Source organism: Anas platyrhynchos, chromosome 8 (assembly GCF_047663525.1).
Source record: "Anas platyrhynchos isolate ZD024472 breed Pekin duck chromosome 8, IASCAAS_PekinDuck_T2T, whole genome shotgun sequence".
In the NCBI taxonomy this organism is placed as follows: domain Eukaryota; kingdom Metazoa; phylum Chordata; class Aves; order Anseriformes; family Anatidae; genus Anas; species Anas platyrhynchos.
Window position 1 is genome coordinate 28,239,482 of NC_092594.1, and position 14,261 is coordinate 28,253,742.

General features: G+C 61.4%; 1 protein-coding gene and 1 long non-coding RNA gene across 3 annotated transcripts; one reads left to right on the forward strand and one right to left on the reverse strand.

Annotated features, from left to right (window-relative positions):
- The first annotated feature begins 976 nt into the window (after window positions 1–976).
- Window positions 977–13,639, forward strand: TIE1 (tyrosine kinase with immunoglobulin like and EGF like domains 1). Of its 2 annotated transcripts, none has more exons than XM_027462454.3 (23): window positions 977–1,539; window positions 2,016–2,303; window positions 5,291–5,401; window positions 5,523–5,678; window positions 5,786–5,917; window positions 6,162–6,302; window positions 6,415–6,543; window positions 6,912–7,057; window positions 7,215–7,359; window positions 7,597–7,755; window positions 7,929–8,066; window positions 8,172–8,462; window positions 9,420–9,710; window positions 10,245–10,558; window positions 10,659–10,869; window positions 11,029–11,139; window positions 11,222–11,412; window positions 11,483–11,596; window positions 11,759–11,829; window positions 12,046–12,086; window positions 12,312–12,408; window positions 12,532–12,631; window positions 12,819–13,639. In XM_027462454.3, exons 1-23 carry the CDS (start codon window positions 1,494–1,496, stop codon window positions 12,888–12,890), a joined length of 3,495 nt encoding a protein of 1,164 aa, XP_027318255.1. In that variant the 5' UTR covers window positions 977–1,493; the 3' UTR covers window positions 12,891–13,639. The 2 variants fall into 2 exon arrangements, with proteins under 2 accessions (XP_027318255.1, XP_071898254.1); XM_072042153.1 differs by having other exon boundaries at window positions 10,245–10,438.
- On the reverse strand, window positions 8,741–9,423 carry LOC140003155 (uncharacterized). The gene is made up of 2 exons (XR_011811215.1): window positions 9,172–9,423; window positions 8,741–8,982 (listed from the first exon to the last, which is right to left on the reverse strand). It is a non-coding gene; the product is annotated as an uncharacterized lncRNA (long non-coding RNA).
- Window positions 13,640–14,261: the final 622 nt, after the last annotated feature.

The following is a 14,261-nucleotide window of genomic DNA, read 5'->3' on the forward strand; positions in this document are numbered from 1 at the left end:
GTAAATAGTAGGAAACGATGAATAGATTTCCCCTTCCTCTCCATGTGTGCTTTAGATTTTTGGCCGGATACAGCATGGGTTTGGGACACACCAAAACATGAGGCTCGTGCCCCAGAAGCCTAGGCTTTCACATGGGAACAACTCGGTGTGCTGCTTGCAAAACAGCCTGTGATTGAGCGGGTGAAGATTGCGGCAATTTCCTCGGGAATGCCGCGAATTTACCTGGCTAACAGCCAGTGCCCAACACCCACCTGAGGCCAGCATGGCCTTGCAGGTCCAGGCAGGAGCACGGAGCGGCTGCCGCCGTGTCAGGGCCCAGAGCTTTCCCCTGGGTGTAGCCCAAGGACGGGCGGTTTCTGAAACAGGAAAGAGGGAGACGGGCTGGAAGGCGGTCAAGGAAAGCCAGGCTTTCGGCTGCTTCCAGCTTCCTCCCAGACATGTTTATGGCCATGAGGAGGGCTTTTTTCTCCCCCCAGCAGCTGCTGCCCTCCTGCTTGGGCTGGCTGGCCGTGGCTCATCTGCTGTCAAACTAGTCCTCTGCCCCGATATGGGCCTCTGCAGGCAGAGCAGCTCTGCAATACCCCCTGTGCTGCCACCCAGCCCTGCAGGGACTCAAATGGGGCAGGGGATGGTGGCACGCTGGTGGGGCTGCTCATACACACCGCAGTACCAAAATCTGGCACACAGAAGTGAAGGGGTGAGTGGCAAGGGAAGGAGTAGCGTTAGGACTTCCCTACCAGAGGGGTGCTTGGACACCTCACAGCCAGCATTGGGGATGGGGGCAGAAAGGGGCCAGTTGGCCCGGCTGGGCTCATGGTGGCCAAGGGGTCCCGTGCTGTGCACAGCCTCAGCACCATGGGGCAGATCCAGCACAGGGCAGCTCCCGCCCGCAGCTCCTGGAGTCAGGGCCGGCTCCAAACAATGGGTGGAGAGCAGGAAACGCCGCATGGGAAACAGGATTTGGCTCCGCCGCCGCCGCCAGCCGCGGCCCCTTGGCCCCCTTCCTTTCCCTGCTCCACAGAGCCCTTCCCACAGCCGCGGGGGCACACCAAGGGGATGAGGATGCTGCCGCCCGAGCGGGCTCGGGCGTAAGACCCTCACCATCGCAGGCGAGGAAGTGACTGGGGCACCACCTAGCCTGGCTGGGTCTCAGCATGGCTGGGGACACCTTGAGCACTCAGCCCTAACCCCAGGGGGAGAGCCCCCACCGGGCAGCCCCTTTGCCAAGCAGCTGGGCAGCTGCTGAGCGGGCAAGGGCAAGGACATCTTCGTCACCATGCCCGGGCTATGAGCCAGAGGAGGGGGTCCAGTCTCCCCCGGATGCCAACCAGCACTACAGGGACAAGATGGGGGGCACAGACAGGGGGCAGGGGTCCTGAGCCCCCACTCATGTGGATCCTGTAGGCAACTGCCACTGCCAGCTCCATCCCCCGTGGCTGGGGCATGGTGGGGATTTTCTGACCTGTGCCAGATTCAGGACACGCCGCTGGGACATGGAACTCCGAGTTTATCTTCTGCTTCTCTTCCCGTGGCTGGCAGGTAAATCTCCCCTTTCCCTCTTCCCTGGGGGGCAGCCCCTTGCTCAGGGAGCTTTGGTGGGACAAGGCAGCTGTGGCAGCTCAGTGGCTGGTGGAGCGGGGACTCAAGGGGGGCACGGAGGGAGGAAACAGCCCTGTGAGATCCGTGGCTTGGAGACCTTGGATGCTGGTGGTGCCGGGGCTGAGCTGCGCTCCACTGCACACTAGCATGGGGCTGGGGCACAGGCAGCGCATGGAACGAGAGGGGGATCCCATTCTGCTGCATGCTTGGCTCACACAGGGACCTGAGCCCATGGGGGTCTCCAGAAGGAGACTGGAAATTCCCACTGTGCCATGCTGTTGGGCTGGGGGCAAGAAGGTTCTGGAAAATTAGTCATATTTGGGTATTGGGGTCCGTCACTGTGACTGACCCAAGTGGTCTCAAACCCTGGTCCTGCCATGATGTGCCCCAGTGCTCCCCCCTGCTCCCCCCCTCAGGGGCCATCCTGGACATCACCCTGATCGCCAACGTGCAGAGCCTGTCCCACTCCGACTTCTTCCTCTCCTGCGTCATGGGCGAGCGTGACGTGAGCTACCTGCAGATCGAGCGGGAGAACAAGATCGTGATGACGCACCCCAAGACGGGCTTCCAAAACTACCGCAACCGCAGCAACCATGTCCAGGCCAGGGGCTTCTCCATGCCCGACCTGGTGGGGATCCTGTACTGCATGGGGCGCACCCCGACAGAGCAGGCCCAGGTGGTCTACGTGCACAACAGCCACAACGGTGAGCGGATGGGGCGCTAGGGCAGCGTGACCCAGTCACTGAGCCTAGGTTTGGGCTCTGCTGGCACTGGGGGTGGCAGCTCTCGGGTCAGCAGGCAGATCTGGTTCTTGTGCAGAACGTGGGTGAGGTGGTGGACCACCACCACCACGAGGTCCTGTCTGGTCAAGCACTGGGCATGAGCAGCAGCCATTTTGGTGTGTGTAGGGTGCTGTGGATTGACCCACAGCATGCAGGAGATGGCATCTGGTGCGATGAAGTAGTATTTGCACCCCGTGAAGGCATGAGAGCAGAGGGATTTTCAGCCGGAGGAGCGTGGCCTGGCCCCAAGGGCACTTGGTGGCCTCCTGCCAAGGCGGTGTGTGGGCAGGGCGGCTGGCGGCAGCCACCTGGGGCGGGAGCGGTGCGCAGGAGCCGGGCAAGGTCCGAGCAGAGGGAAGCTGGAGGAGGTGGGGAGGTCTGGCAATCATCAACCAGGCAGAGGGGCCAGCGTCAGGGCCAGCCCCAGGGCCCTGCTGAGGGGTCCCGGCGGGGCTGGCTCTGCCCCAGCTGGGCTCCTGGGGAGGGCAGGGTGCAGGAGGCAGCACGGGGCTTGGCTCCTGCCCCTGCTCCTCTGCAGGGCCAGAGAGCCAAAAGGGCCTCCCCAGGCTGGGCATAACACCCAGGGATGCCCAGTCTCTGGCACTGCCCTTGCTGACCTCCTCTCCTTGTGGCTCTTGAGACTTCATAGAGCGATTGGGACTGAAATTTTCTGCCATAGGTGTTTTCCTCTGGGTGTTTTCTAGCTCTTTGTTAGAAAGATTTGGCTAAAACAACACGTTTCCCTGCCCGTGTTAAAATTCAGCTCCACCACACTGTTTTGAGCTGCTCCAGTATCTCAAGCTGGGGAACAGACTGCGATAAGGACTGTGCTGGTGGGGCACGAGCATCCTCCTAGGAGCAAGGGCTGTTCTGTGTCCTCCGCCAGAGGCTTGCACTGAAAATGGCAGCAGTCTTATCAGGAACAGAGACGAACAGTCTGGGCAAACAGAGTGCTGGGGAGGAGCTGAGGGAGGAGGGCAGAGTGCTGGGAGGTGGTGAGGGAAGGCACAGGGATAACAGAGGTGCACAGGGAGGTCGTGAGCACGTGGTATATTAAGGGGGAGTGAGATCTGCACCCCTATATTGCATGGACGAGGTGGTGGCTGGGACCACTGGTCTGGTCCAAAGCCCCTGCAGGAGTCACAGGTGACCAAAACACTGCTGTTGCTCCGTTTAATTTAGAGAAGGAGAAGCTTAGAAAAAAAATGAGGAAGATTGATCAAAGGAAAAAATAACAAAAAAAGTAAATCTTGCCAAGGGAGTGAGGGCTGTATAAAGAAACCACCTTGGAGACTAAAGTGCATATTGCATTGGCTCTCCCTGGGGGGCTGAGCGTGCACAAAAGCAGTATCGATAAGCAGCAGGTGGGGAGTGCTGTCAGAGGAGAGCTGGTGTCTTCCAAGAGGCTGTGCACAAGTGGCAACACAGGAAGGATTTGAAACTTTGAAAGTTTTGCTGTAAAAGCACAGTAAAACAGACCAAAAAGATCCCAAAAAGCAATTAGATGAAGGGTTTAAACCTGACAATAAACTATTTTTTTAGAAATCCAGAGCAGAAAGGTGCCCAGAGAGGCCACTGCAGAAAAATTAAATTATTTTATTTTTGTGTCTGTGAACACAATAGGGAAGTTCAGGAAATTTGTCAGAGGATCTGTCTAAAATTACAGGGCTGATAACAGAAGACAGGCAATAAATAGCATGAACGAGCTGTGCCGCGTTGCCAGGACCTCTCCTTAGCTTGTGTTGGTGCCAGCAGGCAGGCTGCAAGGCTGCTGGTGTGCCACCGCCCTGCGTTACGAGCTCTCTGTGTGGGGGCTTGTAAGAAAATTCCCTTTCAAAGGCAAAGATGCCCATGAGGACCCTGATTTGCAGGGCTAGATGCTGGGCTTTCATTTGGGGCATCGGACCAGAGGAAGGTCCAGAGGCGGGCAGGGGGACGTGCAGAGTTGTGTGAGATCCTGCATGCCTGGGAGCACCGCAGAGCCGTCAGTTATCCGATGTTATCTCTCCCACTGCAAGCACAGGAGAAAACTGGTAACAGGCAGGTGAAGAGGGGACAAGGAGGTGGTTCTTTGCACTTTGTGCCTTGGGTAGGACCAGGGCTAAATCTGCGTGCCTTTGACAAGAACAAAACCTGTGGAAGAACAATTTTGAGCGGGGCAGAACAAAAAGAGAGATAAGAGCTGACTCGGGAAGCTGCCGGGCTGCAGGTGGTGCAGGCGGGGAGGCTCTCCTGGGAAATTACCGGGATGCTCGACCTGCTGTGCCCTTCCCCGGGCATCTGCAGCATGTGCTTGCGCTGGGGGCAGGATGCGGGGCTGGATGTGCTCTGCTCCCACCCAGCACAGCCGGTGTCCGGGTGTGCGATCTGGCGCCCTGGGAGCCGGCACCTGAGTGTGCCCTTCTTTGTGTCTGCCCTGGCACGCCCAGGGCTTGGCTTCCCAGTCCTTAACATATTTATAGCCTGGTTTAGGCTCAAAGCTGGGCTCTGGCTGACTCACGGCATAGTTATGGAAGTTCATCGCTGTTGCATACCCTGTCACTGGGGAAATCAGGAAAATGTGGCTGTGCTGTAGCTGAGTGCTCTGCTGCAGGCAGGGGCAGCCGCTGCTCCTGCTCCTTGCTGCCCCTCGCCTGTCTGCACGGCTCCGCACCTCCCTGATCTGGCAGCAAGAGGGGTGTCCCAGGCTGTCACATCTCCCCAGGCTGCTGTCACCAACATCCCATGCTCACGGGAGGGCAGGACACCCCGTCCCTGGGCTGACAGCCCTCTTGCAGCTCATCTGCCAGGGGGGCGAATGGGGAAGTGCGTGGTGATGTCCCCATGGAAAGCTGGGCTTGGGCTGTGTTTTGGGGTGGCTGGTCATGGGGTGCCGGTGCTGCCCTCAGCCTGCTCCTCCTCCTCCGCAGCCCACCTCTTCCCAGTGAGGGCCACGCAGTCCGTGAACATCGCCGAGACGGCCACCTTCTCTGCCAGGGTCCTCAAGAGGAAGGAGACAGACGTTATGTGGAAAAGAAATGGCAAGTGGCCCCGCAGCAGGGCTGCTCCCACATGGTGCCTTGCGCCAGCCCCGCTCCCAGCCCCGCTCACTCCCCCACCCCAGGGTGCGGTGTCCCCGGGTCACCATCTGTCCCCTCGCAGGTACCTACTACCAGACCACGGACCGGGGCGAGGTGCGGGGCGACCTCTTCACCCTGACCCTTCCCAACGTCAGCGTGAGCGAAAACGGCATCTACAGCGCCACGTTCATGGGGGACAGCCCTCTGTGGAGTGCCTTCTACAGGCTGATCGTGAGAGGTGAGTGGGGCTGGGGAGGTGGCACCCTGCTGTCCCTTCCCGTCCCACGGGGACAGGTGGCCCTGATAGACCAGTGCCACCCCACAGCCCCTCTGCTCTCCCCGCAGCGTGTGCCGCAAAGAAGTGGGGACCGTCCTGCGAGAAGGACTGTCCCGACTGCCTGAACGGGGGCGTCTGCCACGACCACGTTGGTGAATGCATCTGTCCTCCCGGCTTCACGGGCACCCGCTGTGAGAGAGGTAGGGCGCCCAGCTGCCTCTGCTCTGCAGGGATGAGCTGTGCCCAGGGGGTTCCCTGCTGCACCCCCAGATCTGGGCACCATGGCCAGAAACTGTGCCTGCATCCCCAGCCCCCTGCTTCTCGAGCAGGACCGTCCACCTCATCGGGACAAGCTTTGGGGTGGGGCTCCTTGCCTGCTTGGGGTGGTGATGGGGGCTTCAGGACCCCAAGCCAGCACCACGCTGTGCACTGCTTGTTTTCCAGCCTGCCGGGAAGGCCAATTTGGCCGCAACTGCCAGGAGACGTGCCAGAGAGCCCAGGGCTGCAGGGGGCTGAGCTTCTGCCTGCCGGACCCCTACGGCTGCTCCTGCGCCTCGGGGTGGAGCGGCTCCCGCTGCAACCAAGGTACAGGGATGTGGGCATCCACCACCCGGCCCTGCGTGGGGGTCCCAGCCCCCATGTGGGACCATCGGCACACTGTGGCTGGGGATAGCAGCGAGGATTTCTCTTCCCACAGCCTGTCCCCCGGGATACTACGGCCCTGACTGTGCCCTGGCATGCGCCTGCCGCAATGGGGGCAGCTGTAACCGCTTCAGTGGCTGTGTCTGCCCTGCGGGCTGGCATGGGCAGCACTGCGAGAAGTCAGGTGAGGCTGGCACGGGGCTGCGATGGGTCTCTGTCCCCTGCAGGGGGGCTCCAGCTCCTTCCTCACTGGGGACATGGCAGGAGCTGGTGCCAGTCTACGCAGCTGGGTGGGCAGCCCACCTCGCTGGAGGAAATAGCCCCCAGCCCCATAAAAAACACGGTGCTGCTCTGCAAGGGCAGTGTGTACTCCAGCTCTCATGAACTAGCTGTGCTGAGAGTGTCGCTGAGCCTGAAGCATGGGGCGGGATCTGGGATGGAGCCCAGAGCCCAGCACCGGCTCCACTGCAGATGTGACTGGGGAAAGGTCTGAGCACCTCCTGTACATAGGGCAAAGCACGACCAGCCCTAACGCTGATTTCTCCACACCAGACCGCTTCCCCCAGATCATCAAACTGGCCTCGGAGCTGGAGTTCAACCTGGGCTCGGAGCCCATCATCAGCTGCGTGGCCACCGGCAACCCGCTGCCTGCGAGCGACGGTGTGGAGCTGCGCAAGGCTGACGGCACCATGCTCAAGGTGCCGCACACCCCCCATGTCCACCCCATGTCCTCGCCCCGCCACCATCCCTGGGCACTGGCCCTGCACCCATGTTGCAGGCTCCCCCAAAATCAGCGGTCTCCCCACTGGCCTGTGCTGCCGCAGGCAGTGATGGATGGCTCCTCTGTGCCCACAGCTGGTCAAAGCCATCATCGAGCCGGGGCAGATCACCTGCGAGTTCCAGGTGAGGCACCTGATGAAGGACGACGCGGGGCTCTGGGAGTGCAGAGTCTCTACCACCGGGGGCCAGGACAGCCGGAAAGTCAAGGTCAACATCCGAGGTGAGGGATGAGTGGAGGTGCTGGGTCATGGTGTGGCAGTGTGAGCCCCCCGCTGGACTAGATGCCACCCATCATGTGTCACGGTGCCAGTAGACAGGTTTGGGTGGTGATAAGACACCTGTTGGGGTCCTCCCTTCCCTGACAAAGCTGGAAAGAGCCAAGATGTGGTGGATGTCCCCACACTCTGCTCCTCATTGCTCCTGGTGCCACTCACATTGTCCCTTCCTTCACACCCAGTGCCCCCAGCGCCCCTGAGCCCCCCCCGGCTGCTGGCCAAGCAGAGCCGCCAGCTCGTGGTGTCACCTGTGGACTGCTTCTCCGGTGATGGACCCATTGTCTCCGTCAAGCTGCTCTACAAGCCCAAGGATGACACCTCGGTGTGGTCCTCTATTGTGGGTATGTGCCTGTCCTCACAGGTAGGACCTGGTGGAGGGGTCTGGGGTGGGCAGAGGTCTCCATCCTGCTCAGCAGGAATCCCAGGACCCTGTGTGGTGATGCCAAGGAGGACACCGGTGGTGGGGCAGGTTGTGGGTGGGGGCATGGCTTTGACATGTGCTCTTGGCCAACAGTTGACAACAGCGAGAACATCACCCTGATGAACCTCCGGCCGGTGACCGCCTATGTTGTCAAGGTGCAGCTGAGCCGGCCTGGGGATGGCGGGGAGGGCAGCAAAGGACCCGAGGCTGTCATGGTGACCGAGTGCCTAGGTGGGCCCCCATCCCTCTGACCCCGAACCCGACACTGCATGGCACGGGGTCCACCAGGCCTCAGGGCTGGCCTGTGGTCACTTTTCGCTGCCTTTTTGTTCACAGAGCCCACAGTCAAGCCTGTGATTGAAGGCTGGTCCATCGAGGAGAAAAACACACTTCACGTCAACTGGAAACTGCCAAGTAACCACGAGCCAGCACACGGGTTCATCGTCCATCTCTTCGACTCTGCGAGGCGGCTGGTCTGGGAGAAAAACATCACGTCCATCTCCGTGCTCTCTGCCCGCATCACGGACCTGGAGTTCAACAAGGAGTACGGGCTGGAGGTGCTGCTGTACCACTGCACCAGCCTGGGGCCCCCCTCTGACCTCTACAAGGTCATGATCAACAGCAAAGGTGGGCACCGCGTGGGGCCGGGCGCAGGCTCATTCCCCCGAGAGCATGGGGGGCTTTGGGGGAGCCATCTCCTACCTGCACCTCGTGGAGAAAGGGGAGGAAACAGGGAGGTGAAGTGCAGTAACGTGTGATACCTACAGACAGATCTGTCCTCCGTGCCCTCACCCAAACCTTGCTGGGCTTGCCTGCGCTTGCTGCCCTTACAACACCCCGTAGTGACAAGTTCCTCAATATAATTATATTCCGTGAAAAAAAAAAAAAAAAAAAAAAAAAAAAAAAAAAAAAAAAACATTTCCTTTTGTTTGCATTCACCCCGGTGATCTCACTGGGTGGTCACGTCCCGTCAGCCTGGCCATCCCTTCTGGTAAACGAGGGGGAAGGAGCGCACAAGGTGTGACTTCGGTGAGGTTCAGCACAGCCTGGTACCTGCTGGGAAGGCTTCTTGCGTGTCAGGCCCGGGGGATGTAGTGCTGCCTCTGCTCCGTGCTTGTGAGAGCCTCGGGTAGTTGCGGGATGTGTGCTTTAGGATGTGGGCAAGGCACAGAGGAGGAAGTGGGAAAGAAAAAAACATCATTTGTGAGGAAGGGTTGAAGAAAGAAAATATCCCAAGAGGTGTTCGGTACAGAGACATTTAGCTTGAGGGTGCCTGAGGCTGGGGAAAAGGGGGTGCAGCCCTGTCCCCCTGTTGTACCCTCCCATCCCCACCCACCTCTGGCCACCGCTGGAGGCAGGACACCGGGGAGGTGGTCTGACCAAGGGGCAGATGCAGGGAAGAAGGTGAGGCTGAAAGGTGGCTGGAAAGCCAGTTCCCAGCCCACACAGGGTCATCAGGAAGGGGACAGAGACCTGCTGGGGCTCGTGATGGCAAAGGGATGGACATTTGAGAGGTCCAGCACCCAGCCCCTGCAGCAGCGGGAGCCCTGTGCTGGGACTGACGCTCTCCTCTCCTCCTCCCAGGACCCTCCTCCCCACGGGCACTGTCAGCAGAGTCTGTGTCCGACACGGCCGTCAGGCTGTCCTGGCAGGTCCCCGAGTACCCCAACGGGGGCATCACCAAGTACATTGTGGAGCTGCAGCAGGTGGGGGGCACCAGCGAGCCCCAGTGGATTGACACCGACAACGGCGCTGAGACCACCAAGATCGTCGGGGGCCTCAACGCCAGCACCACCTACCAGTTTCGTGTCCGGGCCAACTCCCACGTCCCAGGGGAGTGGAGCCAGCCTGTGAAAGCCAAGACCCTGGGGGATGGTGAGTGGGGTGTCCCCCGGGGTGTCCTCTCGGCAGGAGGTGTCACCTCCGCAGCCTCTGCCCACCTCGCCCCAGGAGCTTGGAGCTCTCTGCTGGAGCTCAGTGTCAGTGTCTGGGGCAGCAGAGAGAGGCCGGGCTGCTCATGGTAACCTCTGGAGCAGCAACCCAAGCCCAAACACTTGTGTCTGTCTTCATACCTCCTGCTCCTCCTCCTCCTGAGTGGCTCTGCCTTTGTCAGAGGGTGGCACGGTGTGCAAGGGGCAGGGCAGAGCTGGCACGAAAGGGGCTGATGACTGTGGAAACACAGGGAGGAACCAGAGCTGGTTGGAGGTCCAGAAACTGATGAGTTGCTGGCAGGGTCCAGGCAGTACCAGCCTCCCCCCATGCCACTGGGAGCTGGGGGTGGGCTCTGGTGCCTTCATGGGCTCCCAGGGAGCTGGGACAGGGCCAAGGTCCCTGTGCTCAGCCATCCGTGCAGCCCCACGGTGCAGGGCTCAGCCGCGGCCCACGGTCCTCCCTCCCTCCCCTCGGCAGGAGCACTGAGCGTGCCGCCCAGCCTGGGCAGCCAGAGCACCGAGCAGTCGGGAATAGACCAGCAGCTGCTCTTGGCCATCGTCGGCTCCGTGTCCGTCACCTGCCTCACCATCCTCTTTGCCCTCCTGGCGCTCTTCCTCATCAAGAAGAACTTTTTCCATCGGCGCCGCACCTTCACGTACCAGTCTGGCTCGGTGAGTGCCGCCTGCCCCGCCAGGACGGTGTCCCCAGCTCCCCACGTCCCAGCCCGATCCAGGTCACGCTCCGTAGCCTCCAGTCCGGACGCAGCCAGGCCTCACCTCCACGTGGAGAGGGTGCGGAGCCCACCCTTGCCCACGACGCCTGCCCTGCCGGCCCCGCCGCGGGGCAGAGGGGTGCCCGGTGCCCCTAACCTCACCCGCTCCCATCTGGCAGGGCGAAGAGACCATCCTGCAGTTCAACTCGGGGACCCTGACCCTGACGCGCCGCCCCAAGCCGCAGCCCGAGCCCCTCAGCTACCCCATCCTGGAGTGGGAGGACATCAAGTTCGAGGACATGATCGGGGAGGGGAACTTCGGGCAGGTCATCAGGGCCATGATCAAGAAGGATGGCCTGAAGATGAACGCAGCCATCAAGATGCTGAAGGGTGAGTGCTGCAGGGGGGTGGGCAGGGCAGAGGGCGTGGCGGACACGGCTGGGTCTCAAGCAGCACTCGGGGCTGAGGAGGGACGGGAGATTCCCACGGAGGAGTGGAGGAAGGGTCCCTCCTGTAGGACCGAGGAGTGCATCCCTGCTTTGCTTCCAGAGTTTGCCTCAGAGAACGACCACCGGGACTTTGCCGGGGAGCTGGAGGTGCTGTGCAAGCTGGGCCATCACCCCAACATCATCAACTTGCTGGGGGCCTGCGAGAACAAGGGTGAGGGCTGTCCCCTGCTCCCTGCTGGGTGCTCCCTGCTCCTGGGGACAGCCCCACGAGCCCTGCCTCCCCCTGCCCGCAGGCTACCTGTACATTGCCATCGAGTATGCCCCCTACGGAAACCTCCTCGACTTCCTCCGCAAAAGCCGAGTCCTGGAGACCGACCCGGCCTTTGCCAAGGAGCACGGCACCGCGTCCACCCTCACCTCCCAGCAGCTCCTCCAGTTTGCTTCAGACGTGGCCAAGGGGATGCAGTACCTGAGTGAGAAGCAGGTATGTCCCAGGGATGCAAGGGCAGGGGTGTGCTCCCATGCTGCCATGGCTCACTGCTGGCCTCTCCCAGTTCATCCACAGGGACCTGGCAGCCAGGAATATCCTGGTGGGGGAAAACCTGGCCTCCAAGATCGCCGACTTTGGCCTCTCCAGAGGGGAGGAGGTCTACGTGAAGAAGACGATGGTGAGGCAGGGGTTAGGGGGCTCCACAGGGCCTGCACAGATGCAGTGGGCAGGACCCCCTGGCATCGGGAATGTCCCACCATGCTGGGACCAGCTGGATGCCAGCTGCCCACACCTCCCTCCATGGTCACACCTCCCTGATGGTCACTCTCCGTTTCCCCAGGGCCGCCTGCCGGTTCGCTGGATGGCCATCGAGTCCCTGAACTACAGCGTGTACACCACCAAGAGCGACGTGTAAGTCCACAGGCACCAGCGTTGGGGCACAGACGTGGCCACCTCTGTCCCTCCAGGGCAGTGGGTACATCCCTGGGGAGCTGTGGGATCTGCCCAAGCCCTGGTTGCCCTCCTGGCCCCATCCAGTCCCACCACGAACCCTGTCTGCATGTCCCCCTACCCGCAAGTGGGACGCTGCCACCGGCTCTGTCCCAGCCTCACCTCCTGCTGTTTCAGGTGGTCCTTTGGTGTCCTGCTCTGGGAGATTGTCAGCTTGGGTAAGGCTCTTCCTTGTCCTCCGTGCCTGCTCAGGTCCCTGTAGGTCTGCACAGCCCTCATCCTGCAGCCCTGGAGGGGACAACCCAAAGGGGCGGTGGCCGGGGGCCTGGGCACTGTCCCAGGGACTGGGTGGACATCACCGCATGGGACCTCCCCGGGGCTCTGGGTCAGGGGGATGAGGGCACCCCATGCCCCACCACAGCCTCACGTGTCTGTGGCTGCAGGGGGGACTCCGTACTGCGGGATGACGTGTGCTGAGCTCTACGAGAAGCTGCCCCAGGGCTACCGCATGGAGAAGCCCCGCAACTGTGACGATGAGGTGTAAGTGGGCAGAGCGCCCCGCGTCCCCCCTGCCACTCCTGGGAGGTCTCACTGGCTTCTGGCAGCTCCTGGCTGGTTCCCTGTGCACCCCAAGCCTCCTTCCCCTTGCTTGCTTGTCCCCAGGTACGAGCTGATGCGGCAGTGCTGGCGTGACCGCCCCTACGAGCGGCCGCCCTTCGCCCAGATCTCCATGCAGCTCATCCGCATGCTGGAGGCCCGGAAGGTGAGTGGACACGGGGTATGGGGGGGCCACCCACCCTCCATCCCCGTGCGACCCCACCAAGAGCACCCCAGCATCTCCCCCTGGCAGCTCTGCGGGCTCCAGCCCCGTGCCCATGAGCAGCGGGTACAGGAGGAAGCGGGAACGGGGACACTGTCACGTCCTGCTCCTGACTCGGGTTCCCACGCAGGCCTACGTGAACATGGCCCTGTTCGAGAACTTCACCTACGCAGGGATCGACGCCACCGCCGAGGAGGCGTGAGGCTGCGCCCGGCTCCACGCCACAGGGGGACAACGCTGGCCCCCAGCCTGCTGGGACAGCACCGCGGGGACAAGAGGCTGCCTGTCCCCGCCGGGTGACAGTGGCCCAGCGGGTGCCCTCCTGGCAGCAGGACAGTGCCATCCCCTCCGGGTACCTCCCCGTGTGTCGGCAGCGCTGGCCCAGCACCGACACTGCTGGAGGACACGCGAGGATGGCCCCGAAGGGCAAACGCCAGCTGCATGTAGCAGAGGGCAGGAGAGGGGCTCTGCCCCCAGGAACCAGGGGACGCCACAGCCCTGGCAGGACACAAAGACCCGAATTTTGGGGTGAGAGAAGGAAGCAGAGTCCTGGCAGCTCCCTGCCCTGCAGCTCTCAGCGTGCTCTGGTGCCAGCGGGGCTGCGAGCGTCGCTGCAGGCGTGGGACACGGCAGCCCCGGTGCAGGAGGAAGGACTGTGCGTGGCCTCCAGCTCAGCACCAGCCCCTCGGAAATCAACAGCTATGCTTTATGGGCAATAAACATAGCGCAACGGACAGCCAGCTCTGGCGGAGGGGAGGGTGTCTGCTGCTCTGCTGCCGCAGCAGTGCCTTCTGCCACCAGCCTGGTCCTCCGCCCCAGGGCTGCCCCAGCGTCCCCTCTGCTGGCTCTCCGTGGGGATGAGCTTGGCCCCCAGCTCATCCCCACAGAGCAGGGCACGTCCCCGGTCACTGCTGGCACCCACCTGCATATCAATACCATTTTGATTTCCTATTCTGGCTTCCAGTGCTGTTTGGTGTCAACTGTAGCCATCAGTGAGCATCTTTTAGGTTGGCTATTAGGAAGAACTTCTTTACTGGAAGGGTTGTTGGGCATTGGAATGGGCTGCCCAGGGAAGTGGTGGAGTCACCATCCCTGGAGGTCTTTAAAAGACGTTTAGATGTAGAGCTTAGGGATATGGTTTAGTGGAGGACTGGTTAGTGTTAGGTCAGAGGTTGGACTCGGTGATCTTGGAGGTCTCTTCCAGCCTGGATGATTCTGTGACTCTCTGATCTCTGCTCCGTCACCGAGGTGCCCAGTGACCAAGTGACCAGGACCAGCCCCTGCAGGCAGCCCGGTGCTGTGTGCCCCTCGTTGCACTGAGGCTGCTGCTGGGAATGGCACATGGGGCTGCATCACCAGCCGTGCTGAAAACAAGTTTCAAGTGGTTTTTTTTTGAGTTTTGAGTTTTTTGCCTCTCTGACTGCAAAGCCCAGTCACCAGATGGAGAAGGAAGTGGGATTGGTTTGACAGAACTTGACTGTGACAAACTGGTGCTGGCTGTTCCCCCCTTCCCTCCGTGCCCCCTGGCTGGCGATGCTGCCCCCATCCCCTGCGGGGTAAGGAGATGCTAACC